Genomic DNA, 24,819 nt, shown 5'->3' with positions numbered 1-24,819 from the left:
GATATTATTGATGAGCATCAGGAGAAGGCCGACAAGTTGGGACAGCAGCAACTCAACCATGCATCAGCAAACATAATCCATCACTGATGAGATGAAGGAAAAATCTTGCTCTGAATTTTTAACTTCTTTTACTGCCAACTTCTTGTCAACCAGGTTTTTCAGAAATTAGTGCTACTAAAAAGTAAGTGTGTGTGTGTGTGTGTGTGTGTGTGATATCTCTGAAGTTTAGATCTCACACAAATTTTGATTCTTAAGGGGGGACAGGGATTTGAATTATAACAAGCAGCAAAGCTGCAGCACCAGACAAGCATCCAAGAAAAATAAAGTAGCATGCTTTTGTTATTCAAATGATTGAATTTTTAAACTTAGAAAATTGTCAAACATACATGTGTTTATTGGTGCTTAGTCTATGAAGCAGCACCGCCAAAGAGATTCCAGTCATGGACTTTAAAGCTTGTGACAGCGAGTTTGAAGACCTCTGCTGCAGGCATGCATCCGGCTTGTGCAGCAGGAACAGCTACACCGGCTGTTACTGCCACTGCGCTTTCACTCAGTGGACTGAAAACATACAATGTAAAATACTTAGATAAGAGTACAATCATGTTATATGTGTGCCATGTACAAGGTTGGCCCTTTCTAACATTGCAGAAAACGTACTTTATTATGATTGGTTCGTTTGCAGTGATCAGCACATCAGTTCCAACTTCCTTAAGGCGCAAATTTGCAAGATATACCTGGAAGTAAAATAGCACAGCAGGTTAACAGATCGTCGTCTAGTTTTCATATACTAGCATGCTCAACAAGAAACCGTGACCCACCCGCACAATATTTTGTGCCTCCCTTCCCTGTCTTGACTTGGAAATAGCCTGTAAACCATATGTTTTGATTATTGTTAATCCGCAACAACAATAAATAGGTTGCCTCATGGGATGGGAAAGAGAAAAAAGAAGGTAGCTATCTAGGATGAATATGAAGTTCAGGAATAATTTCAATCATCAGCCTTGAATTTCATGAAATTGCAATTACAGAACGAACAATAGTGTGCTGCAAAGCTGAAGTTTGAGCAATAAAATCAGTTAAATGAATTACCATTTGTGCAATTGCAGTGCTAACTATCACAGGTGAACCTCTATTCTGCAAACCAGTTGCCTCAAGAGTACCTGAATGCTCAAGAACCTTGCCGAAAAGAAATTAACAATAAAGCATGATCAGTGTCAAGCATTTCTATGCATTCATCATTCTGTATTAATCTTAGATCCGAATGAATCTAATATCGGTTTGAGATATGACTCGGTCATATATGAGTCATATAGATAAATGTTTCTTAATTTTAAAGATATTTGGATTTCATGGTTGTTACCATGCTTTCTTCAGCATCTTGTTCTCTAGCAATGTCTTGCAAAAACCAAATAGCACTGTTATTGTCTTCAACCTCATGTTTTAAATCTAATAGCTCAAAAATGAGGCTCTCATCACGAGTAGGATCTGCAAAAACTTCCTTCAAGTTTTATAATAACACGTCAGTGGCACAAAAAAAAATGATGTTCTCAGATCTGAAAGCAATACAAGAAAGCGACAAGATAAAAAGATAACATAAGGCCTTGAAAAACTTATTGTGAGAAAACCTGATGATCAGGAACTTCACGTATAGCACTCACATCCTGCTCCAAGAAATAAAAACAAAATTAACTTTTAGTTTTTTAAAAGAATTAACTTAAGTATGGATCAATGGCCAAACCAGAAGCATAGACCATTTTACACAACAGTGCAAGTAAAGTACCTGAAACCTAAGAGGGAAGTAACTTGATATAGCACCCCCAAACAAGAGGCGCTCAACACAATCATCCCCCGGCATTTCAATGGTATTCTATATTTGTTTCTTTCTTTATTCCTGTATTCCAAAACATGAAAATGTGAATTAGCCAGTTGAAACTAAAATTTTGAAAGTACAGGATTTAAGAAACCAGAGAGTCATTTGGCAACTACAACTCATTCATCAAGTTCTAATCACATCAAGTTTCACAGATCAACCCTTTAACATCAAAATAAAAAATCGTGCCCAAATCTGTATATGCCACCTTTGAGATAAAATCAACAAGGAATTACGACCAAGTTTCCCAATGATTGCAGCTCAAGTCTGTCAAACAACAACAGCAAGAAGGAATACCAAGACCCAATGCTGCTCATAAATGACATTGCCCAGAATAGGAATTCAAAGATAAAAAAATATAACTTTTGATCTCTCACAAGAATTGGAAATAATTGTCTTCACTCCTCTCACTTATGTCGAAAATTCTAGCCCTTGCCACAGCATGAATAAAAAAGTCAACAAGTAAAGGCCATAAAATATTCCAGACTTCCGCCATCTCACCCTCTAGAATCTCATGTAAAAGGCTGGTCTCAAAAAATACTGGAATGAAAGATTTTCAACATGCAAGAAAAGTAATTTTAATCGCTCGACCATAAAACAACCATTGACCTCGACATTAATACTATCAAAGTGCCATGTTGAGTGATGCAAACAGCACAAGCCTGAGTCTAGCGCAAAAAAAAAAAAACCCTCAGCAGGAAATTATGGGCATCATCAATGACAATTCCATCTCTAATCCGGTAATATTTCCCAGTTGTCACTGATGATCTTCTATGTTGAAATTGTTATATGACATGCTTAAGACTATATAATTTATTAAATAAAGCTTATGGTCATAAAAAAGTTCTAACATCAAAAAGAACTTTCACACCAAATTAGCAATGTTGAAGTTTTATTACCTTACCATGGGAACACACACACACAAAATCTCTTTTATAAATATGAATAAGCTTTATATAGACATGCTCCTTATCTAATTCCTTTTTTTTTTTTTCTTTCTCAAAGACAATTAATATTCAAATATCAGACTGATCCAGTAATGTTCAATGGGCAGCAACATTAACAGAATTAAGTAGCATGAGTTCAATCTTTACATAGAAATTACAAACGGCAGTGCACGAAAAAGCATAAAGATTAGATTTTTTTGCAAAGACCAAGAGCATTGATCTGCATACACAACTGAAGTAACTCTCAGAGAAACAAATTACTTCCAGGCTATGATTAAACACAATACAAGGAAAACATAAAGGGGATTGATTCAGCTTCAGAATAAATTCAGATGTAAAAGTGGAGAATAAACGTAGGAGGAGAGGCAGGATGGAGAGTGTGCTTACCTCTAATGGGTTGCTGGAAATTTTGGAGAGCGGAGATGACAAAGCAAAGAGCAAAGAGGAAAGGAATGAATCGAGAAGGTTGGGGAGGTGTCTACCCACCACGCTTCCGCTGCGCCACTCTGATTTTTTGAAATATGTTTAGTATAGTTATTTAAATTTCTTACTTAAAAATAAATTTATTTTATATAATATTATAAGATTCAAGCCGTGAAATTGAGCATCAATTATTTACATTTGACGCTCACATTAGTCTGTCATCTGCTTATGACAAGTTGAACCTGAGTTTATTTTTTCTGGAATATTTTGCTTTAAATGATATTCTTTTGTCAACAGTCCATCATGCAGATATCTATCTCCATATCTTCTCACTGGTTTTTCCTAATTTTAATTTAGCTCCTCCTATTTAGGTGGTGAAGAGAGAACTATTGATTTTATGAAGAGGCAGGGTGGTTCAAGCTATCATGCATCCTTGTTACCAAATGCTTCTGAGAAGGGAGTGATAAAGCATACTTTTCCAATGAATTACATCACAAGATCTAACCTACTATGAAAAGAACTCACAATCATTGCCTTGAGCCATCAACATTATAGCCCTTAAGTTGGTTAACAATAAAAGTTTAAGCATAGAAACAGTTGACATAATAAGAGATTCTTTCAGTACAACAAGTATAAATACCAAAAGAACTCTTCCTATACACAACAACAACCATAAAACCAGGTATACTACTCTGTATCTCAAATAGGTCAGGCCTGATATAAAATATAAATGAAATACTTCACCCAAAGATAAGCAACAATAAGGCAAGCTCGCTCATTAACTGTAGTGGTCCAACAATCATAATCAAAAAGGTAAGTGAATACAAAAGGACTTCTAAAGACTCGTAAGAGGGTTTATTTACTATTGCTGAATTTTGTGCAAGAACTCAATTCCCATCAATAGCATTCTTCTAGTTCAATAAAATCCAAAAAAAAAAAAATTGATAACACCAGATGTACGAGCATCAGAATCTTTAGCATTTCAATCCAAATATCTGTAAATAGAAGGAGAATTCAATGTTTGGCATAATTCCAAACACGACTACAATCTCTAATCCGATACAATGAATAAGATTTCATACAAGGGTTTTCACACCCATAACAAGTAAGTAGCTAGTGTCAAAAAAGGCTGAAGTTTAGTATCTTCAACCATGAATTTATTGAACTCCACAACATATCGATGAGGAATTAATAAAAAAAATTGCACATATATGTTACCATTAATAATTTGGGAATTGAGATCAAGAGAGAAACCTAGATATTACAGTGTCAAGAAACTAAGAAAACTAGCAAGTAATTTTCACACAAGATCTAAACCATTTACACAACAAAAAAAAACACAAAAATTACATCCATGAATAAATAAGACTTGAACAAGTTGGCTCTGTGTCATCCCTAAACAACAAGCCATCAAAAGAGGAATTGCATCAAAATTGAACTCAAATTTTAGGCTATTTCAAATTTCCTTAGATATTCAGCCGGCCCAATGTAAATACCATGCAATCCAGATCATGGTAGTGGAGATCATGAAAGCATATTAAAAGGTTATCACCTGATGGCTCAGCCGTTATGGATTTTGGAGAGGAATTTGGCGAGGTCGTTCTTAGCGATGCGGAGCACGGCGTTCTCTTGGCGAAGGGCTTCAAGCTTGTCGGCGTTGGGAAGCTCAAGGGATCGGCGATAGGAAGCCTAATCGAGAAGAAGCCCGTGCCGGAACGTCGGCAGCAGCGCCGGCCGTGGCTTCGACGGCAATGGTGACGCCGAAGGAGAGGATAGTTGGGTCGGAGCACAAGGCAATGTTTGATATAGGGTTGGGGCTCAAGTGAATCCTAAAGGGTATGTTTTTTTATTATTATTATTTTATTTAATTACTTTTTTAATTATTATAATGAAATTACTATTTAATAATATTTAAATAAAATATTAATTTTTAGATCGTCCATTTCTATTACAAACATATTAAGAACAGATCTTTTCTACTATTTAATAATATTTAAATAAAATATTAATTTTTACATCGTTTCTAGTCCATTTCTATTAAACAGATATTTTCTAATATTTAAAAATATTTAAATAAAATATTAATTTTTAAATCCGTTTCTAGTCCTTTTCTATTAGAAACGGATTAGAAATGGATATTTTCAAATATTTAATAATATTTAAATAAAATATTAATTTTTAAATCCGTTTCTAGTCCCTTTCTATTAGAAACGGATATTTTTTAATATTTAATAATATTTAAATAAAATATTAATTTTTAAATCCGTCTCTTTCTATTAGAAATGGATTAGAAACGGATATATTCTAATATTTAATAATATTTAAATAAAATATTAATTTTTAGATCCGTTTCTATTCCCTTTCTATTAGAAACGAATTAAGAACGGATCTTTTCTAATATTTAATAATATTTAAATAAAATATTAATTTTTAAATCCGTTTCTAGTCCTTTCTATTAGAAACGGATCTTTTCTAATATTTATATAAAATATTAATTTTTAAAACCATTTGGAATCCCTTACTATTAGAAACGGTTATTTTTTTAATCCGTTTCTAGTCCCTTTCTACTAGAAACGGATTGGAAACGGATTGGAAACGGATAGTTTTTAAAATTTAATAAATCATATTTTTAATTGTCTATTTGGAAGCCGTTGTTAGAGATGGCAATTTGTACCCTACCCGACGGGTATACCCATACCCGTACCTGGTCAAGGAGGGTATTACCCTCTTTGACCGATGCAGCGAGTAAGGGTATTACAGTTAGTTTTTTTGAGATGCAGGGTCGGGGTGAGGGTATGCCCCTACCCTACCTGTACCCTTACCCTTACCCATTGAAAAGGGTACGGGTAAAACCCGTACCCGTACCCTCTCATATATATATTTAATTTTTTATTAAACTAAACATTTACTCACAATTTACTCAATATCTATTCTCATGGTGATTAATTTGAAAATAATACTTTGAATTTTCTCTTAATATATTATTTTAAATTTTATTTAATTTTTATATTTATATTTGATAATATTATCAAAATTGAATTTTAGATATATATTAAGAATCATAATTAAATTTAAAAAAAACAAATATAAAAAAATAATGTTATAATAATTAATTCTATAAATTATAAAAACATCCTGAAAAATAAGATACTAATAAAAAATCAATTGGATATGACTTATGAGAATTACTTATAATGTTTTTATATTCAAAATCTTACTAGATATTTATAAAATTTGAAGCTATATAAAATATAAATAGTAGATATATGAAAAAATTTAAAACAAAAACCAAGATAGTTAAACATGAACAAAACAAAAGGTAGAGTTACTATTGAGTCCTAAATAAATGTCATTTTTATGTGATTATATAATTTAAGATAAACAAGTATATATCAACTCGTAATTTTGAATTTATGGACATGTGTTTAAAGATTGTAATATAATGTATAATTAATTTATTTTTATTATTATTTAAATTTAATTCGATAATTTGAACAACGGGTAAGTGGGTACCCTGCGGGTAAGGGTAAGGGTATGATTTTTTTTACCCTGAAGGGTACGGGTAAGGGTACGGGTATGGGGTAGGGGTTACGGGTACGGGTAAAGGTTTTGGCATACCCTACCTATACCCTACCCATTACCATGCCTAGCCGTTGTTATTAAAATCATATTTAAAACGATTGTTATTCCGTTGCTAATCCGTTGCAAGTACAAGCAGAATAAATTCTATTTCTAATATTCTGTTTTTAAATAATAACTTTCTTGTAGTGTCCTGCACCACCACCACCCAAGTGGAATAAATTGTCTTTCACTCCTCTCACTTATGTTGAAAATTCTAGCCCTTGCCACAACATGAATAAAAAAGTCAACAAGTAAAGGCCATAAAATATTCCAGACTTCCACCATCTCACCCTCTAGAATCTCATGCCTAAGGCTTGTCTCAAAAAATACTGGAATGAAAGATTTTCAACATGCAAGAAAAGTAATTTTAATCGTTCGACCATAAAACAACCATTGACCTCGACATTAATACTATCAAAGTGCCATGTTGAGTGATGCAAACAGCACAAGCCTGAGTCTAGCACAAAAAAAAAACCCCTCAGCAAGAAATTCTGGGCATCATCAATGACAATTCCATCTCTAATCCGGTAATATTTCCCAGCTGTCACTGATGATCTTCTATGTTGAAATTGTTATATGACATGCTTAAGACTATATAATTTATTAAAGAAAGCTTATAGTCATAAAAAAGTTCTCACATCAAAAAGAACTTTCACACCAAATTAGCAATGTTGAAGTTTTATTACCTTACCATGGGAACACACACACACAAAATCTCTTTTATGAATATGAATAAGCTTTATATAGACATGCTCCTTATCTGATTCCTTTTTTGTTTTTTTCCTCAAAGACAATTAATATTCAAATATCAGACTGATCCAGTAATGTTCAATGGGCAGCAACATTAACAGAATTAAGTAGCATGAGTTCAATCTTTACATAGAAATTACAAACGGCAGTGCACGAAAAAGCATAAAGATTAGATTTTTTTGCAAAGACCAAGAGCATTGATCTGCATACACAACTGAAGTAACTCTCAGAGAAACAAATTACTTCCAGGCTATGATTAAACACAATACAAGGAAAACATAAAGGGGATTGATTCAGCTTCAGAATAAATTCAGATGTAAAAGTGGAGAATAAACGTAGGAGGAGAAGCAGGATGGAGAGTGCTCTTACCTCTAATGGGTTGCTGGAAATTTTGGAGAGCGGAGATGACAAAGCAAAGAGCAAAGAGGAAAGGAATGAATCGAGAAGGTTGGGGAGGTGTTTAAAAAAAAAAAAAGAAGAAAGAAAAAGAAAAAAGACGTATAAAAGAAAAAATATATATATTTTTTTAAGAAAATAAAAAACAAAGTTTCTTATCAGAGCCAGGTTTCGATCCTGGGACCTGTGGGTTATGGGCCCACCACGCTTCCGCTGCGCCACTCTGATTTTTTGAAATGTGTTTAGTATAGTTATTTAAATTTCCTACTTGAAAATAAATTTATTTTATATAATATTATAAGATTCAAGCCGTGCTATTGAGCATCAATTATTTACATTATTTAAATTCATTCCACATAAACATAGCCTAACACACACACACACACACACAAAATCAAATATAAAATGGATTTGCACTATTTAAATTCATTCCATATAAACTTATTCTAACAAAATAATAAGTAAATCTAAGACAAAATTGATTTCAAGGTAATTGGGTGGGGAGTCTTTCTTTGGATCCAATTACTAAAGTACTTTTTTTTTTTGGAAATACAATAGGCCAAGGTGTAACAAACTGATAATCTTATAATTCTCCATAAAAATAAATAAATAAAAATAAAAACAGTTACTTGCATTTTGTGAGTTATTTCACATCCTTACCACCCAATTTATGGGAGTAATAATAGTAATAATAAAAAAAAAACTTCATGAACAAAAACTTGGTAGTTGAGAGACCGTGACAACCCATAATGGATATACGTCCACGCATAGCTTCAAAAATCGCGCAAGATTAATCAAACGGCCAAAGAACACACCACGTAAACGAATCAGATGAATCCGAGCGGGGCCAATTTAGTAATTTAGGAAAAAAAAAAAGGAAAGAAAGACCTAAAAAACTCATCCAAAAGAGAAGAAGAAGAACAAGAACAAGAAGAGGAAAACTCTCAGGTATCATCGAATGATATGATATCATTTGCTCAAATCCATTAAAATCCCGAAGAATTCGCGACTCCTCCTTCTTCGATCTACCGAAACCCTAACCCTAATTCCTCTTCTCTGTGTTGTGGATTGGCGGGGAGGCCGGGAGCGATGAGCGCGCCGAAGAAGCGGAACTTCAAGATCGAGGCGTTTAAGCATCGGGTGGAGATTGATCCCAAGTATGCTGAGAAAACGTGGAGGATACTCGAGCATGCCATACATGAGATCTATAATCACAACGCCAGTGGCCTCTCCTTCGAGGAGCTCTATAGGTTTGGATTTTTTTTTCCCTTTAATTTTTTTTAAATTTTAATTAATTAGTGAAAAAAAGTTATGGTTTTTGATTAATGAATGAATTGATTAGTATGTGAAGAAAAGGTGAAAAAAAATCATGAATTTACGTAGCTTCCTGTTGTCATCTTCATTCTTGAGTGGATGGTTTTGTTGTTGCTCAATTGTTTTTGATTTTCATTAGCTTTTTTTGGGCGCATTGAGAGCTTTAGTGTTACGAGATCCTTTTCTTGCAATAAGATGGAGATATCTCAGAAGTATGTTGAACGTGGCAGACAATCAACAGATTTTCAATCTCAAGGAGGTTCTCAAAGTTTCTGTGTTCTTTTTCATGACACACTTAATGTGTTATCTAGCAATCTTCTTGTTCTTAGTACTAATTTTTACTGATGTAATTATCTCACATAATTATGGAGATTAAGTGCATGCATTCACTCAACATCTTGGTGGCTGCAATGCCAGCAGAGTTAATGTTTCACATGATGTTTTGAACATCTAGAAGTAAATTCAGGTCTGTGCTTTGAGGAGGTAGATAAGAATGTTTGATGGGTTCATCTTTGGTGTAGAAAAGAGGATCAATGCAGACATTGCAATAGGACTTTCGTTTTGTTATTTTATATTAAATGGTGGAATTTGAGGGACATTTCTCATGTACCTCCTCTTGTGTATTCCATTGTGACAAACTCTACTAGTTAGTCTGAAATCTGGTGTCATAATTTTGTGTCTGAATTTATGCTTTTCTGTTTTTTTGCCTTTATTTTCAATCAAAGAATTCTTCTTGAATCATCTAATAAATTTGCCCATAACATCATTTCAAAGAAATATGGGAGTTTGATTTTGATTATACTTCTCCTGACATATCATGGGATTTATTCTCTCATGCATTTGTGCATATTGATTCAATTGTCTAACTGCCTTCTTTATTTTTATGTGGTTAAGTGTTGGTGTTTTAAATGGTTCTAGGTTCTCCATTTTGGAATTTTTTCTGGGGCAAAAAAATTGCTTGTATGGTAGTGAATCATTACCTTCTAAAATGGTTGAAGGGATGGAGTTCTTGAAAAATTTTGAACCATTTAGGAATATTACCATTCATGGTTTCCGTATGAGCTATACAGATGCTCCGCATGTGGAATTTGGCCGAATGTAGAATAGGGATATACAAAAAGGAATCCATAAAATTGTCAAGGCAGAATAATATTTGTTGTTCTGTAATACTACTATCAGAGTTCCTTGCCTTTGGGTTAATGGTTGTCTTTTTAATTTTTTATCTTTCTAGCTGCACCGTTTGTTGGCATTTACTTACTCTAAGGATTTTGATTACCACACCAGGAATGCATATAATATGGTGCTGCACAAATATGGAGAAAAACTGTACTCAGGACTTGTAGCCACTATGACATCTCATCTAAAAGAAATATCAAGATCGATAGAGGCTGCTCAAGGTGGTTTATTTTTGGAGGAGCTGAACAGAAAGTGGGAGGAACACAACAAGGCATTGCAAATGATTCGAGATATATTGATGTACATGGATAGAACTTTTGTTCCAATCAATCATAAGACACCTGTTCATGAGCTTGGACTTAATTTATGGAGGGACAATATAATCTACTCCAGCAAAATACAGATGAGGTTACTTGACACGCTTCTTGAACTTATTCAGAGAGAGAGGACAGGAGAAGTTATAAATCGAGGCTTGATGAGGAATATCACAAAAATGTTGATGGATTTGGGATCTTCTGTATATCAAGAAAATTTTGAGAAGCCTTTCCTTGATGTCTCTGCTAGCTTTTACAGTCTTGAATCCCAGGAATTCATTGAATGCTGTGATTGTGGTGAGTACCTTAAGAAAGCTGAGAGGCGGCTTAATGAAGAAATAGAGAGGGTTTCACACTACTTGGACAAAAAAAGTGAATCAAAAATAACACTTGTGGTGGAGACGGAGATGATTGCAAACCACATGCAGAGGCTGGTCCATATGGAAAATTCGGGCCTTGTGAATATGCTTGTGGATGATAAGTATGAAGATTTGAGTAGAATGTACAACTTGTTCCGCCGAGTTCCTGAAGGGCTTTCCATGATTAGAGAGGTTATGACAACTCATCTTCGGGAAACTGGAAGGCAGCTTGTAACTGATCCAGACAGATTGAAGGACCCTGTGGATTTTGTTCAACATCTTTTGGATGCTAAGGACAAGTATGATAAAATCATTAGCACTGCATTTAATAATGACAAAGCTTTCCAAAATGGTTTGAACTCATCATTTGAGTACTTCATAAATCTGAACAACAGATCTCCTGAGTTTATTTCGTTGTATGTTGATGATAAGCTCCGTAAGGGCCTGAAGGGGTTCAGTGAAGAAGATGTTGAAACTGTTCTAGACAAAGTGATGATGTTATTCAGGTACTTGCAGGAAAAGGATGTGTTTGAGAAATATTACAAGCAACACTTGGCGAAACGCCTTCTGTCTGGTAAGACGATCTCTGATGATGCTGAGAGAAGCATGATAGTGAAACTGAAAACAGAATGTGGATATCAGTTCACTTCCAAGTTAGAAGGCATGTTTACAGACATGAAGACCTCTCAGGATACAATGCAAGGTTTCTATGCTAGCCAGTCCTTTGATACCGGGGACAGTCCTACCCTTGCTGTTCAAGTCCTGACAACTGGATCCTGGCCGACACAACCCAGTCCCCCATGCAACCTTCCGGCCGAAATTCTTGGTGTATGTGAGAGGTTTAGAGCATTTTATCTTGGAACTCACACTGGAAGGAGATTAACATGGCAGACAAATATGGGGACAGCTGATCTAAAGGCGACCTTTGGAAAGGGTCAAAAGCACGAGCTGAATGTCTCAACTTATCAGATGTGCATTCTCATGCTTTTCAATTCATCAGATCATTTGAGCTATAAAGAAATCATACAGGCCACTAACATACCTGCTGCAGACCTAAAGAGATGCCTCCAGTCTCTTGCTTGTGTCAAGGGTAAGAATGTTCTTCGGAAAGAACCAATGAGCAAGGACATTGCTGAAGATGATGCATTCTACTTCAATGACAAGTTCACAAGCAAGTTCTTCAAGGTGAAGATAGGCACGGTCGTGGCACAGAAGGAATCAGAGCCAGAGAAGCAAGAGACAAGGCAGAGAGTGGAGGAGGACAGGAAGCCTCAGATTGAAGCTGCTATAGTAAGAATTATGAAATCCAGGCGAGTCTTGGATCACAATAACATTGTTGCTGAGGTGACCAAGCAACTGCAAGCTCGATTCCTTCCAAATCCTGTTGTGATAAAGAAACGAATTGAGTCCCTCATAGAGAGGGAGTTCTTGGAGAGGGACAAGGTGGATCGGAAATTGTATCGGTACCTCGCCTGAATCCCTTGCAAGCATTCTCTCATCGGCACCAGTAAGCTGATCGTTCTCCAATGTATCAAAAACGTGTACTCATCATAGTATTTTGCTTTTAATGTGTCTGAATCATCCAGATAAAATGCGAAATCTTACTTTCTTCTGAATTTATCCATCTTTCCTTCTATATTTATTAGCCATTGAAGCCAAGATCATGTGTACATGAGGTGCCATAGTGATTGTTATGGTGGTTGCAGGATGCATTATCGTATTATTTTTATGTTAACTAACTTGTCTCGATTTATATCAAGAATGCAAAGCATAGATCCTGTTTATGATTCTGATTTCCATATCTACTTGCTGTTCAGAAATAATAAAAACAGTCCATTTTTAGACTAGCAAATATTATGCACAATCAATTCACGCAGCAAGAAAGGCAAGTTTCTTATTACCAAAAAATCAGACAACATGCTTTCCTAAATTCCAAATAAATCAATAGAAAAAAAACTCCATTTTAATGCTCTAAAAGTTAAGGAAAGAGCCAAATAAACAAAATTAAACATCAATAAAACAAATGCACAAACATCATCTTTATTCCCAAGAATACAGATCACTTACAATTTGATTGTTGAGGAATCATCTCCATTCCCATGGATACATATCACTTCCAATTTGATTGCTATAGTAGTCCTCATCCTTCCAAAGGCGACACCATGGAGATGATGGCAAATCAAACTTCGAGGGATTTTCGACACCAATGTTCATTCATAAAGTGGTGTAAGCCCATGAGAAAGCTGTTATCCTTGTTAAAGAGAAAGCTCTTCACAAACAGAACAAATATGGCTGTAAACATGAATTCTAAAGAAGCATGTGACCATTACAGGGGATACAATGACTGGACCCAAGGTGAACAAGATGCTAAACTCAAGGAGGCCATCAGCTACTGCAAGAAATCATCCAGTTCTAGAGGTTGATCAAATGAAGATCTTAAAACAAGACAAGCCATTATCATGCATTAAGAGAGTTGAATAATGTAGGATTTCAGACGGGTTGGGAACAAATTTTGTGTGTGCCCGTGCCCTTTTCTTGGTTTGTTTATTTATTTATTTATTTTACAAGCATTTCAAATGTTACAATACATCCTGCTCAAACATTTTATAATTTTTATAATGTGAAAGCTAAACCGACCAATCTCTTCTTACATTTCTCACAACAAGAAAATTCAGTTGTATTAAAAAAAATGAATGAGTGCGCATACAAAAGTTTAGCAGGAAATCTGTAACTTTGAATGGAATTCATGGTTCACTTGCAAACAATGTCAGCGATTTTTGGAGTTCTTCAGGCAGTGCCTTAAATAAGATGGGACAGTGTAGATTTAAGGTTGATTTATCTTCACTTCGAATCATCTATGAGTATTCTTTCACATACATTGGCAAATGTTTTCACATCAGATCCCCAAAGCCTGCAACAAGTTGGATCTGTTAGTGTATCTCAAAAATCATTGCTTAAGTGCATACAGATAATTTCTAACACCAAGCACGGAGCAGGAGAAATAGCAAAGTCCAATCACTAGTATTCATAAACTTGGTGATACATGTCTTGAGAAACAATATGAATTGACGTTGAAATGAAATTCAGGCAGAAGTTGACCATGTTAATGAGTAGAAAGAAAACAGATCCTGGGTGATTACCAACAATCAATTCCAATAGCATTAGCACCATTCTTATCAGCCCTCTCATCATCTCCAACATGAACTGCTTTAGCGGCCTCCACGCCTATTTGATCTGCAGCAGGTACACATCTATTCTCAAACACTGAATGCTAATACAGAAACAGAAATATTTTTCAGGCTATGATAAGCAACTATATAGGCATAAACAATTGAATGTGTTACTCTATGAAATTTTGTAGATTTTCGAGTCTCCCCAGCTGAAAATAATAAAAAGCAAGCGAAAATGTTGAATGGTTGGGTTCCGACTAGCTATTCAACCGTAGGTAATTTTCTTCTTAGTCCATTTTATTAGTTACTTGTACCTAGAGCAGCTTTGAAGATTTCTGGGGCCGGCTTCTCATATCCAATCTCTGAAGACACAATTACGGCATCAAACCTGATAAATTCAAAGTGCAAAAGAGCTTTCAATTTAATGCAACTCCTCAAAACTAGAAACTGATGAGAACATCAGAAAAAAATCCTTAGCTGAGTGATCATAAGTTCTAGCACAAGCAAAAGCAATGATGATTTCAGCAAATAATACACAAATATTTTGACAGACCACATAACTCACAGATGTGCAACATTTAGGTCCTTAAGTAGCTTTTGTAAGCGGGTATCAAAATTTGACACAACTGCCAACTTAACTGCATATGAAGGTCAAGTAGTTTAAGGGTAATCAGAAACTATACTTAGATACCAGGCAACTGAAAAAGGGGAAATACTTGGTGACAACCTCCAGCATCCTTCAGAAGGCACAGTGATCTGTAAGCACCAGCTGGTAGCCGCCATGCATCACCCTTTGCAAAATGCTGGCAAAGATATCAAATTTATCATAGCTATTGGGGGTGGCAACATACACAATAAAGCAAATTCATAGTTCTTGAACAAGAATAACCACAAGAAAGACAAAACACACCAAAAACCATACTTCACCTCATATAGTTCTTCAAAATAGTCATTTTTGTTGCAACCTGTTGCTTCTGATACTATAAGTCTCCAAAAAGGCCGTCCATCACCCTGCGCCATATTTCAAATAAATCAATTGAACCTTATTTTTTTTCCCCCTCAAAAAAATTGTGAACTCTGAAGATATTTTGCACAATTTTGCTCACTAAAAACAAGAATGATAACTATTCATTCTAATCTATAATATACTAAGACATGGAAAAAAAACCTGGTAACGGAGCTTTTCAGGCCATGAGGCAGCGAATGCCCTCCTAAACCCCTGCTTTATCTCACTCTCCGTTGCCTTCAACCCTGAAATACAGCAATATACCATCAAGTTTAATTGCGATGATGTCTTTAAACTCGATACTTTCTCATATCCTTTCCTACCAGGTTTTCAAAAACCAGATCATTCATGAAATATCACAACAAACTCGTAAAAAAAAAAGTACTTTTTGAGCAAATTTCTGGGAAAGATGATGAAAACCTCACCGTATTTCCTTCCAATCGATGCATAGGTTTCCTCGACGGGCCGCGAGAGCTGCAGCAGAGTCCCGCCAGCGTCCACCAGCAGCCCATCGTATGCCCTCTTTCTAGTCAATCCGCCATGGATTGCCACCGACGATCGCCGGGAAAACGTACCTCCGCCGCGGAGAAGACGGAGAGGGGGCCTCGCCGCCGGCCAGCATCGCATCGTCCAAAGAGCTTCCATTCCAGAGCGAATGGGACGACGACGTCCGGCAGGAGAAATATAGAAGCAGTCAAACAGAGTTCCATGGTGCGTGGAAGCGGATTCGGGTTTGCGGATCTTAGACCCGTTAGTGAGAACGCTCTATCTGAGCCGTTCGTTGATCTCGTTTGTAGACAGAGATTGACGTATGATAATTAAGCCGGTGGATGCAACACCGAGTTTTGAGGCAATTAATTGCTCGGCTGATAATTGTAGAAACCCCCTCCGAATATAATATAATTACATATAGAACAAAACATTTACAAAATAGAAAATTCATCTCATTCCCATCACTTTATTCATGATCAAAATGAATACTTGTTTAAAATCACAATAATTTGAATTTCTGGATGCCAATGAAAAGTTTACATGGTTTTCCAATGAATATAATCCATAGCATTCAATTGGTAACTTAGGAAAACATTAAAAAAAAAAAAGAAAAGAAAAATCAAAATCAAAATCTCTCAAAGAAGCTTTCAGATCAATGGAGCATCTTCAGATAGAACTGGAGGCACAAATCTATGGTTCTGTAATGTCTGCTCAAAGACATGCCCAACTCGCAGCAGTTTTTCCTTTAAACAAAAAAAAAAAAAAAGATTTATAATAAGATTGTGATTATAGATCCTTCTGAGAAACAGAGAGTTGAGTTTCTGTTATGATTTTGACATGCACTTGGTTTCCAATTCAGAAATCTGTTCATCAAACTCAATATACATAATGCTGAATTTTTGCAAGCATTAAAAAGGGCAATATAAATCCTGAGAATTGAGGAAAAGTTTAAACCATGTCCTAAAGGAACTAGCACTCAAGGGAAATTACAATATAAAATTAGATTTAATTGAGCAATGAATGTGAAGGACTACATCAATTTTAGAGGATTGCTAAAGAGCTACTCACCTCAGTGAAAGCAGGGCCAATAATCTGAAGGCCAACAGGCAAGCTGGTGGTTCCACCTTCAACAAATCCGCATGGCACCACCAATGCAGGTAAACCGGCCAGGTTGACATTCACCTGCATGATCATTTTCGCACAGGATTTAATGAATGCAGCTACTACATCATATCAAATCTTGTAGAGATTTGCTGTGCGTTCTCAAACATTGACTTGAGCATTGATTCAAATGTAAGGTATAGCTAATTCACTTTCTGTTATCATACTTGCACATTTTCCTTTTCTTTCCTTATGTTTTTAATCTCTTGCTCTGTGTCTTTTTGGCACTTGCCTCTTCATTTGTATTTAGCCATATTCTTGCGGTTTTAATTATCCAATAAATTCAGTGTTTTATCCACATTTCTCAAAAAAAAAAAAAAAGAAAGGAATTTTTGAGTATACCGGTTTTTGTTCATATTCAAGGCAAATTACCTTCTTCATTATAAGCTTAGCATTCAGAAACTCAGGAATTATCAATAATAGTTGAGCACACATGTAGTGTTACCACTCACCTAAGGCAGCTCAATTTCTAAACTGAGTTTCAATCGGGCAATTATCTCAAACTTGCAGCATTGATTTTAAAAAAAAATGCTCACAACTACTATAGTGACGAGAGTATTAGTATTTCTTGGAGCACGAAAAGAAAATTGAAATGGTCCAGCATTTGCTAATGAAGTTTAAATGCACTCATCCTTACTGATGATGTTCATGAGTAATTAACTAGAGCTTACACAAGTAACTTTATATGAATCAAATACAATTAACATTTAAAATCAACAAGGGGGGAGATAGAGGATTGGCACCGTCATAATGTCGCCTGCATACATAGCCAAGGGATCGTTGGTTTTTTCACCTGAAAACCCACCAAAAATGAATACATTAAACAGAATGAAGGATTTCTCTGCTAACTATTAAAGTTCGAACTGGCATACCAATCTTATAAGCAACTGATGGCGCAGCAGGTGAAATGAGAATATCATTTTTCTCTAATGCATCCTTGAAGCTTTTCTGGACCAATGTCCTTACCTGGAAGACTATAAAAATCATGACTCCTTTCATTAAGTCGAACGCCACTTTACTTTTGACAGTAATTTTCCATTTCAATTTGGAAGATGGGAGGGTAGATTAAACATCTGAACCAGAACAAAATAAAAAAATTGAAAATGGAATGATATGACTTTCCAACCTGCTGGGCACGTTTGTAGTAGGCATCATAGTATCCAGCAGACAAAGCATATGTTCCCATTAAGATTCTCATTTTCACCTGAAAAGATATTACCACCAATAAATTTGAAGAGAAGATTTACGACAACATCAATGCACACAGGACTTCCAGTTCAGAAAAAGAAAAAAAGACAAGCATATGATCCACACCTCACCACCAAACCCTTTAGCTCTGGAATCTCCATATAGAGAACCCAATTCATCAGCTGCAACCTGGCTTCCATACCTGCAGAAAGTGCTAGGATATTCATCATCTAAGGTCTGCCACTCATGTGCACATCAAATAAAAAACAAATGACCATAAGTACAGGTATGCGAACTTTAAGGAAAAGGAAATACAATTGATGAGCTACCACCTCACACCATCATAGCGTGATAAATTAGAAGATGCCTCTGATGATGCCAAGATATAGTAGGCAGGTAAACCAAGATCAAAGGAAGGCAATGATACCTGAAACCCAAAAGACCTTGAGATGTTTAATAACACAAATTTAGCTGGGACAAGTAAAAGATTAATGCTGACAATCTTTAAACAAGTGGCACTTGAAGATGGAAACCTCCGTTACTACAGATCCTAGACGTTCCAAGTGTGAAGCAGCAGCATTAACAGCAGATATCACTCCCCTGTCAACACCTTCTCCAAGGGTTTCCTGAATCACCCCTACCCTCAGTCCTGTCAATGGTTTAGACTCCAGACAATCCAGTGATGCCAAATCAGTTACATAGTCTGGAACATCCTGAAAAGCAAATGACAAAGCAAAATGAATGAAATAAAAAAATGCTCTTTGAAAGAAAGTGATATGTAAAAGCTCTATTCATCATATCGATATGGATGAAAAAACATCAGTTTTTTCAATAATCAACATACATAATTGTCATGTTCTTCACATATTTACAACTAAGAAATTTTTATACCATACAAGAGGTCCAAAGTGGCCATCTTATGAACCATGGTATAATATATATAACAAAAAAAATCTTTGTCTCATATAAGCTCTAATAAAGGAGAAAATTTTCTTGAAGAGTTAGTTGAAAAAGGAGTGCAGAGCCCTAACATGCTTACTGCTAGTGGAATCAAATCTGTCATGGCCTGATATTGCCTTAAGCAGGATTGCAGTGTCAATAACTGATGAACCAAAGCATCCAATGACATCCAATGAGGAGGCATATGCCATGAGTCCATAACGAGAGACACGACCATATGTTGGTTTCATTCCAACAACACCACAGAAAGATGCTGGCTGTCTCACACTACCACCAGTATCACTTCCCAGAGATACAACACACTGCCTAGAAGAAACAGCAGCAGCTGAGCCACCTGATGATCCTCCAGGAACCCGGGACACGTCCCAAGGGTTTGTGGTCACCTGCAAAATAATGCACACGAATGAAAAAAAGTTATTGAAACTGTAAATTGTGCAATATGGCTAAAGAACAATTGAGAAAAAGGCTAACTTAGGCAAACTGATATGATTATGATGCTCTGTTGAGCAAAGATTTCAAACCTTATGATAACAATACCACCAATGAGAATTTCTTCTCAAGTAGCTGAAAATCCAGCTGTTCAATTCACCACACAAACCTCTATTCATTTTGCATTTGGTTCTCTCTTTTTATTCACTCATATTTAGGTTCAAAAGTTCTCTTTTCTTAATTCCACCGCATTTTAAGCTTCAAATTTAAATTTTAAACAAGCACGTAAACACAATAACAATAACATTTATATCCAATATGTTGCCATATTCTCGATAGTAGATAAAACTCAATAAGGAAAAACAAAAGTTTTACTCAGCAAAGTAGAGTTTAAACCAAATTAAAAACCTGCCACTTAACATGCTAGCAAATTTAAACTCAACACAGCCACATTGATCCCATATTTACAAAAACAGGAAAACGTCTAAAATGAACTGAATCAGCTCAGCAAAATAGAAATTAACCAAATCACACTAAACATAATAGCAAAATTTAAACAAAACCTGAAAACGGAGACATAAGTTCACATCTTTAAACCAAGCAACAGAGAGAGAGAGAGAGAGAGAGAGAGAGAGAGAGAGAGAGAGAGGCAAAGGGCCAAAGTCTATCCAATAACAATAACATGCCAAAAAAGACGAGAAATTTCCGATCAAAACCTGAAAACCAGAGCCCTCGGTACTGCCCCCCATGCCAAACTCATCCAAATTGGTCTTCCCGACAATAATTGCCCCATTCTCCCTCAACCTCTTCACTGCCGTCGCATCAAACGCCGGACGATACCCTTCCAAAATCCTCGACCCACCGGTAGACGGCATATCGACCGTGCATATATTATCCTTCACACCAACCAAAACTCCCATCAGTGGACCCAGGTCCTCCCCTCTCTCCACCGCTCGGTCGACGTTCTCGGCATCCATAAGAACCTTCTCAGATACATGGAGGAAGCTCCGGAGGTGAGGCTCCGAGCGGCGGAGACGAGAGAGGTAACCAGAGGCGATGTCCAAGGCGGTGGTGCTGCGAGAGAGGAGAGCCTCACGAATGGAGAGAATCTCGGAGGCAGGTGCATTCGTGGAGGTAGCGGCGGCGAGGGTTTGGAGGCGGCGGCGTAGCGGCGGTGCCGGACGGCGGAGGAGGAGGCGAGGGTTTTGGATAAGAGAAGTCATTGGGTTTCCCGCGACTCCAATTTTTCTCCTGGATAAGCCCATATATAGTTACAAGGAAGGGGTTATTTTTTTAGTAGGGTACCTTATTATGCCATTGCTTCATTTTGAGCAATTTTTTTTAATTTGTATCAAAATGAGCATTTGAATTTAATTTGCTTTTACAGGGAGGGCACTGATGCTATTCCGGTGATTAAATGCTTACGTGTCCACCGGAGATCTCACGTGGACTCCAAATTTCCACATCACTTGCGCACGTGGAATGGCCACGTGGACAACTAATCCACTTCATCAAAAAACCGCCACGTCAACCTTCTTCTCCCTTTTGACTTCTCTTTCTTCGCGTTCAGAGAGAGAGCAGAGCTCCCCTTGTTTGCCCTAACTATCTCCTATTGTCCATCTTCTTCTCCTCCTTGTTTGCTAAGGGAGAGCAGAGTACCCAGAGAAAGTAGACGGTGAGAAACCAGGGAAATAGACCACCTCCATAGCCCTCGCGAAGAGACCGAAGAGGCCCATGTATCTAGAGCCACTTGTTCATAATTTAGACCAAGCGATCTCCCCCTTCTTCTCCAAGAGAGCCTTTGATTTATCTCCCTCTTCTTATCATGTAAATGGACAAATAAAATTTGGACACAGAAAATATCATAATTGTGAAAGTTCTGCTAACAAATTTATCACGAAGTTTATCTACCATTATGAGGGTAATCATTTATAATTACAAAGTATAATCAATGGCTTAAACTTCAAGCGAATCACTGTGAAAGTCTGGACAAAGGTTAACCATTGGCATTGACAAAACTGGACAAAGTACCTGGCTATATGCAGGTATATGACATTTACATAATATGTGCAGACATATCTGAGACATATATTCAAACCCAGGTTATACATTACATTTTGTTTTTGGAGACAAGGAAATCAAGTGTGAGACACAATTATGGGAACAAACATTTATAATTCATTCATTTAGCTTGTTATAACAAAAATTGCACGTGGCTCGAATACAACCTTAAAAACATAATATCACCATGTCACAACAAAATTGCTATTAGGCTCTGAGTACATCCTTAGAATATAATTACATGCTGTCATAACAAGAAATATCCAAGAGCAGCATCTTTTTTTCAAACATTCCCTTCATCACTGTAAGCAATCCTGATAAGTTATGGAATCCATTGTTTCCTCTTTTTGGTTGCAAGATCCGAATTCTGAGGATGTTTTTGACCTGTGTTTTTCTTTTGCAATGGTTCTGCAAGAGTCCTGTTCCACCCAGATCTTGGGTTAGCTTCAATTATGCCCTTCTTTCTTTGTCTCATTGTTTCAAGTTTTTTCCTTTCTGGCCTCCTTTCTTCAGCATTGTGTGCATCATGCTCTTGTGTAATAATACCCTATATTATTGAAGAACATAAATACTTAAGAAAAATGATCAGCAAGCAATATATTGTAATGCCTAATTTCAATCTAGTACCTGTAAAGGTTCCACTTGAACATTTTCAAATGTTGTAATTTTTTCACTGAATTGAGATTCAATTAGGTGATCAACCTGACAAGTTATGAGAAACCAAATTAAGATCCAACTTGTAAAATTAAATTGATCCAGCGAAAATCTTACCAATTGCAAATGATCCTCTAGAACTTGTGGATCTATTCCATCCATAGGGTCATGACAATTTACCTGCAAAGGACAATATAATTATTTGGACCTACTGTACAAATATTCATTCATAGGATGTGATTAAATCACCTCATCCTGGGGCAGAGTTGTTGTTGAAGTCCCAGTTTGTCCTCCATTGTCATCATTGTTAGTATTAGTTCCCTGGAGAGGAATGCAAGTTGCATTTGAATAAAAAAACAAGAAGGAACCTATGTTTAATATAATTCAATTACCTGATGTCCATGAAACCTTTTGTTATGTCCTGTAACTCCACATATGCTGCAAGTGATTTTCTTCCCTGTCTTGCTCACCTTTCCATTGCAAAAGCCAATTTTCTCAGTTGCATCTTTCCTTCTTAGCCTAACCTTCTGCCCCCTTTTTTTCATAACAACTTCAGGTGGTATCATAGGGCACTGAGGACTCTTTGGCCAGCAGGTTTTGTCTTGTGTAGGGTACAGGATATGGCTGTATATGTCTAGGAAGGTGGACACCTTATAACAGTCCTCTATGTAAGTCTCTGGCTTTTCATGGTTGTAATAAATTGCAGAAATGGCATGAGAACATGGCACTCCAGTTAATTCCCACCTTCTACAAGTGCATGTTTTTTCCTTTTTGTTCACCACAAATTGGCCATCATTGCATATAATTTGGTATTGGTCTCCCCCTGACCAAGTTGTATTATGAGAGTAAGTCATATTCTTTGCCTTTTCCAATTTTTTAAGTATCTTGGGACAGAACATATTTCCTGATTTTTTCATTGAATCTCTCTTTCTCTGAATCCTGCACATTAGTTGTGTTCTAATGGTTTCATTTAATGTCACAATCCCTTTGGTTCTAGCACAAAGTATCAAACTATTAAAACACTCGCAGAGGTTATTTAAAAGCATATCACACTTGTAGATTGGTTTAAAGTGTGCCCTACTCCAATGTATGGGGGGTATTTTCCTCAAGAACTCATATGCATCGGGTGACATGGCATTCAAGGTTTCCATTTCTTTGTTAAAGACAGGGATGTAGCTGGCCCTAGCACATTTCCATAGTTGGTCTTTTAAAGCTTTACCCTTGTAATTACTCCTAAAGTTGCAATGTATATGCCTGACACAGTATCTATGCTCTGAGTTGGGAAATAAATCTTCTAAGGCTGGTATTAAGCCCTATTAATGGATTTAATTTGGCAATCAGAAGACATACATAACAAATAGAAACAAAACAAAAAAACAGAAGAAAAAGAACAATATGTTAGTCATTGGCATATTTGCAAAACATTGCATATGTCACTACATAAAGTGTTAGGAAATCTAACCTTTTGTCTATCACTCATAAAAGCAAATCCATGGCCGTTATTAATTTCCAAATCTATTGCCAGTAGCTCTAGGAACCATCTCCAGTTGCCAGTAGCTATGGGATAGTTAGGGCAAACAAGGGGAGCTCTCTCTCTGCGAACACAAAGAAGGAGAAGAAATCGAAGGAGAGAAGAAGGGGCTTGGGCTGACGTGGCGGTTTTTTGATGAGGTGGATTAGTTGTCCACGTGGCCATTCCACGTGCGCAAGTGATGTGGAAATTTGGAGTCCACGTGAGATCTCCGGTGGACACGTAAGCATTTAATCACCGGAATAGCATCAATGCCCTCCCTGTGAAAGCAAATTAAATTCAAATGCTCATTTTGATACGAATTAAAAAAAAGTGCTCAAAATGAAGCACGGGCATAATAAGGTACCCTACTAAAAAAATAACCCTATAAGGAAGCCAGCCCATTGGGCCTTTGATAGCCCATTAGTAGCTCATTAGAATTTTATTTAAATATTTTTATCGCCAATTTTTAAAAGTAATTTTTTTTTAAAAAAAATGGCAAAATAAGAATTAAAAAACCGTTGGATATTGGTAAACGAAGATAGTAAAAAATAATTTAATTAATATTTTTAAAGTCCAACTTGGTGTCTGGTTGAATGAATGCCCTTAACCAAATTTTAAACTACTAACTTATACTGCAGGTTGGGATTTCAGACTTATAAATGATAGATTTTAGAATGACAAAATATTTTGAGAGATTTAAAAATTAAAAAATTAAAAAATTAAAAAAAGAACCGTGTCCACATTTCTTTAACAAAGCCCAAATAAATAAATAAATAAATAAAAAGGCAGGAATGAATTCTAAATGGGAGAAAATTTACATTTTGAGATCTAAATATAAAAGAAAAGAAAATAAAAAAAATTACATTTTGAACAAAGTTTTAGAAAGAGGAAGTAGAAATGAAGCTCAATCTGAAGGCCAACCACTAGAATATTGTATATATTTATAGCAATTAGCAAGGAATTGTTCATGTTTAGAGAGGCAGAGAGGTTTTGTTTTGATGAAAATTAAGGCTAG

At 36.1% G+C, this 24,819-nt stretch overlaps 5 protein-coding genes, 1 long non-coding RNA gene and 1 other non-coding gene across 9 annotated transcripts; 1 reads left to right on the top strand and 6 right to left on the bottom strand.

Annotated features, from left to right (window-relative positions):
• Nucleotides 1–241: 241 nt before the first annotated feature.
• On the bottom strand, nt 242–5,054 carry LOC120262423 (ran guanine nucleotide release factor). Of its 2 annotated transcripts, XM_039270525.1 has the most exons (9): nt 4,793–5,054; nt 3,205–3,323; nt 1,781–1,891; nt 1,626–1,661; nt 1,361–1,498; nt 1,090–1,176; nt 819–866; nt 658–734; nt 242–558 (listed from the first exon to the last, which is right to left on the bottom strand). In XM_039270525.1, exons 3-9 carry the CDS (start codon nt 1,853–1,855, stop codon nt 408–410), a joined length of 612 nt encoding a protein of 203 aa, XP_039126459.1. In that variant the 5' UTR covers nt 1,856–1,891; nt 3,205–3,323; nt 4,793–5,054; the 3' UTR covers nt 242–407. The 2 variants fall into 2 exon arrangements, with proteins under 2 accessions (XP_039126459.1, XP_039126460.1); XM_039270526.1 differs by lacking the exon at nt 3,205–3,323.
• Nucleotides 5,055–8,163: 3,109 nt separating this feature from the next.
• On the bottom strand, nt 8,164–8,235 carry TRNAM-CAU. The gene has a single exon. It is a non-coding gene; the product is annotated as a tRNA-Met (tRNA).
• Nucleotides 8,236–8,905: 670 nt separating this feature from the next.
• Nucleotides 8,906–12,806, top strand: LOC120261136 (cullin-3A-like). 2 transcript variants are annotated; one of them, XM_039268871.1, is made up of 3 exons: nt 8,922–8,955; nt 9,087–9,257; nt 10,606–12,806. In XM_039268871.1, the coding sequence occupies exons 2-3, from the start codon at nt 9,097–9,099 to the stop codon at nt 12,644–12,646; spliced, it is 2,202 nt and encodes a 733-aa protein (XP_039124805.1). In that variant the 5' UTR covers nt 8,922–8,955; nt 9,087–9,096; the 3' UTR covers nt 12,647–12,806. The 2 variants fall into 2 exon arrangements, with proteins under 2 accessions (XP_039124803.1, XP_039124805.1); XM_039268869.1 differs by having other exon boundaries at nt 8,906–9,257.
• An 852-nt stretch (nt 12,807–13,658) lies between these two features.
• Nucleotides 13,659–16,019, bottom strand: LOC120261453 (haloacid dehalogenase-like hydrolase domain-containing protein 3). The gene is made up of 8 exons (XM_039269352.1): nt 15,772–16,019; nt 15,509–15,591; nt 15,268–15,351; nt 15,068–15,143; nt 14,906–14,978; nt 14,655–14,728; nt 14,311–14,404; nt 13,659–14,081 (listed from the first exon to the last, which is right to left on the bottom strand). The coding sequence occupies exons 1-8, from the start codon at nt 15,989–15,991 to the stop codon at nt 14,012–14,014; spliced, it is 774 nt and encodes a 257-aa protein (XP_039125286.1). The 5' UTR covers nt 15,992–16,019; the 3' UTR covers nt 13,659–14,011.
• A 265-nt stretch (nt 16,020–16,284) lies between these two features.
• Nucleotides 16,285–20,808, bottom strand: LOC120261452 (glutamyl-tRNA(Gln) amidotransferase subunit A, chloroplastic/mitochondrial). Its single transcript, XM_039269351.1, has 10 exons — nt 20,293–20,808; nt 19,219–19,530; nt 18,721–18,900; nt 18,520–18,614; nt 18,314–18,389; nt 18,126–18,203; nt 17,872–17,965; nt 17,743–17,792; nt 16,907–17,020; nt 16,285–16,581 (listed from the first exon to the last, which is right to left on the bottom strand). The coding sequence occupies exons 1-10, from the start codon at nt 20,797–20,799 to the stop codon at nt 16,486–16,488; spliced, it is 1,602 nt and encodes a 533-aa protein (XP_039125285.1). The 5' UTR covers nt 20,800–20,808; the 3' UTR covers nt 16,285–16,485.
• Nucleotides 20,809–22,128: 1,320 nt separating this feature from the next.
• LOC120260401 lies at nt 22,129–22,522 on the bottom strand. The gene is made up of 3 exons (XR_005536399.1): nt 22,409–22,522; nt 22,265–22,339; nt 22,129–22,184 (listed from the first exon to the last, which is right to left on the bottom strand). It is a non-coding gene; the product is annotated as an uncharacterized LOC120260401 (long non-coding RNA).
• A 9-nt stretch (nt 22,523–22,531) lies between these two features.
• LOC120260261 lies at nt 22,532–23,145 on the bottom strand. Its single transcript, XM_039267703.1, has 2 exons — nt 22,684–23,145; nt 22,532–22,612 (listed from the first exon to the last, which is right to left on the bottom strand). Exons 1-2 carry the CDS (start codon nt 23,143–23,145, stop codon nt 22,532–22,534), a joined length of 543 nt encoding a protein of 180 aa, XP_039123637.1.
• Between the last annotated feature and the right edge of the window lie 1,674 nt (nt 23,146–24,819).

The sequence above is a fragment of the Dioscorea cayenensis genome, chromosome 5 (assembly GCF_009730915.1).
Source record: "Dioscorea cayenensis subsp. rotundata cultivar TDr96_F1 chromosome 5, TDr96_F1_v2_PseudoChromosome.rev07_lg8_w22 25.fasta, whole genome shotgun sequence".
NCBI classification, from domain to species: domain Eukaryota; kingdom Viridiplantae; phylum Streptophyta; class Magnoliopsida; order Dioscoreales; family Dioscoreaceae; genus Dioscorea; species Dioscorea cayenensis.
Note: the sequence above shows the minus strand (reverse complement) of the source record. Positions and strands in the feature narration are given on the sequence as shown.

Bases quoted from the DNA above. Each gene is read 5' to 3' on its own strand.
- LOC120262423 (XM_039270525.1), bottom strand. From the start codon at position 1,855: ATGCCGGGGGATGATTGTGTTGAGCGCCTCTTGTTTGGGGGTGCTATA. The intron at 1,499-1,625 runs GTTTTCTCACAA...TAAAACTTGAAG, and splicing joins GTGAAGTTCCTGATCATCAG to GAAGTTTTTGCAGATCCTAC. The intron at 735-818 runs GTGGGTCACGGT...TTTTACTTCCAG, and splicing joins AGGCACAAAATATTGTGCGG to GTATATCTTGCAAATTTGCG.
- LOC120261136 (XM_039268869.1), top strand. From the start codon at position 9,097: ATGAGCGCGCCGAAGAAGCGGAACTTCAAGATCGAGGCGTTTAAGCAT. The intron at 9,258-10,605 runs GTTTGGATTTTT...TTACCACACCAG, and splicing joins TCCTTCGAGGAGCTCTATAG to GAATGCATATAATATGGTGC.
- LOC120261453 (XM_039269352.1), bottom strand. From the start codon at position 15,991: ATGGAAGCTCTTTGGACGATGCGATGCTGGCCGGCGGCGAGGCCCCCT. The intron at 15,592-15,771 runs GTGAGGTTTTCA...GCTGTATTTCAG, and splicing joins ATCGATTGGAAGGAAATACG to GGTTGAAGGCAACGGAGAGT. The intron at 15,352-15,508 runs GTTTTTTTTCCA...AATATGGCGCAG, and splicing joins CTGAAAAGCTCCGTTACCAG to GGTGATGGACGGCCTTTTTG.
- LOC120261452 (XM_039269351.1), bottom strand. From the start codon at position 20,799: ATGACTTCTCTTATCCAAAACCCTCGCCTCCTCCTCCGCCGTCCGGCA. The intron at 18,615-18,720 runs GTTTCCATCTTC...TTTGGGTTTCAG, and splicing joins TAGGATCTGTAGTAACGGAG to GTATCATTGCCTTCCTTTGA. The intron at 17,021-17,742 runs GTGCCAATCCTC...ATGATCATGCAG, and splicing joins ATGCAGGCGACATTATGACG to GTGAATGTCAACCTGGCCGG.
- LOC120260261 (XM_039267703.1), bottom strand. From the start codon at position 23,145: ATGACTTACTCTCATAATACAACTTGGTCAGGGGGAGACCAATACCAA. The intron at 22,613-22,683 runs GTAATTGAATTA...ATTCCTCTCCAG, and splicing joins AAAGGTTTCATGGACATCAG to GGAACTAATACTAACAATGA.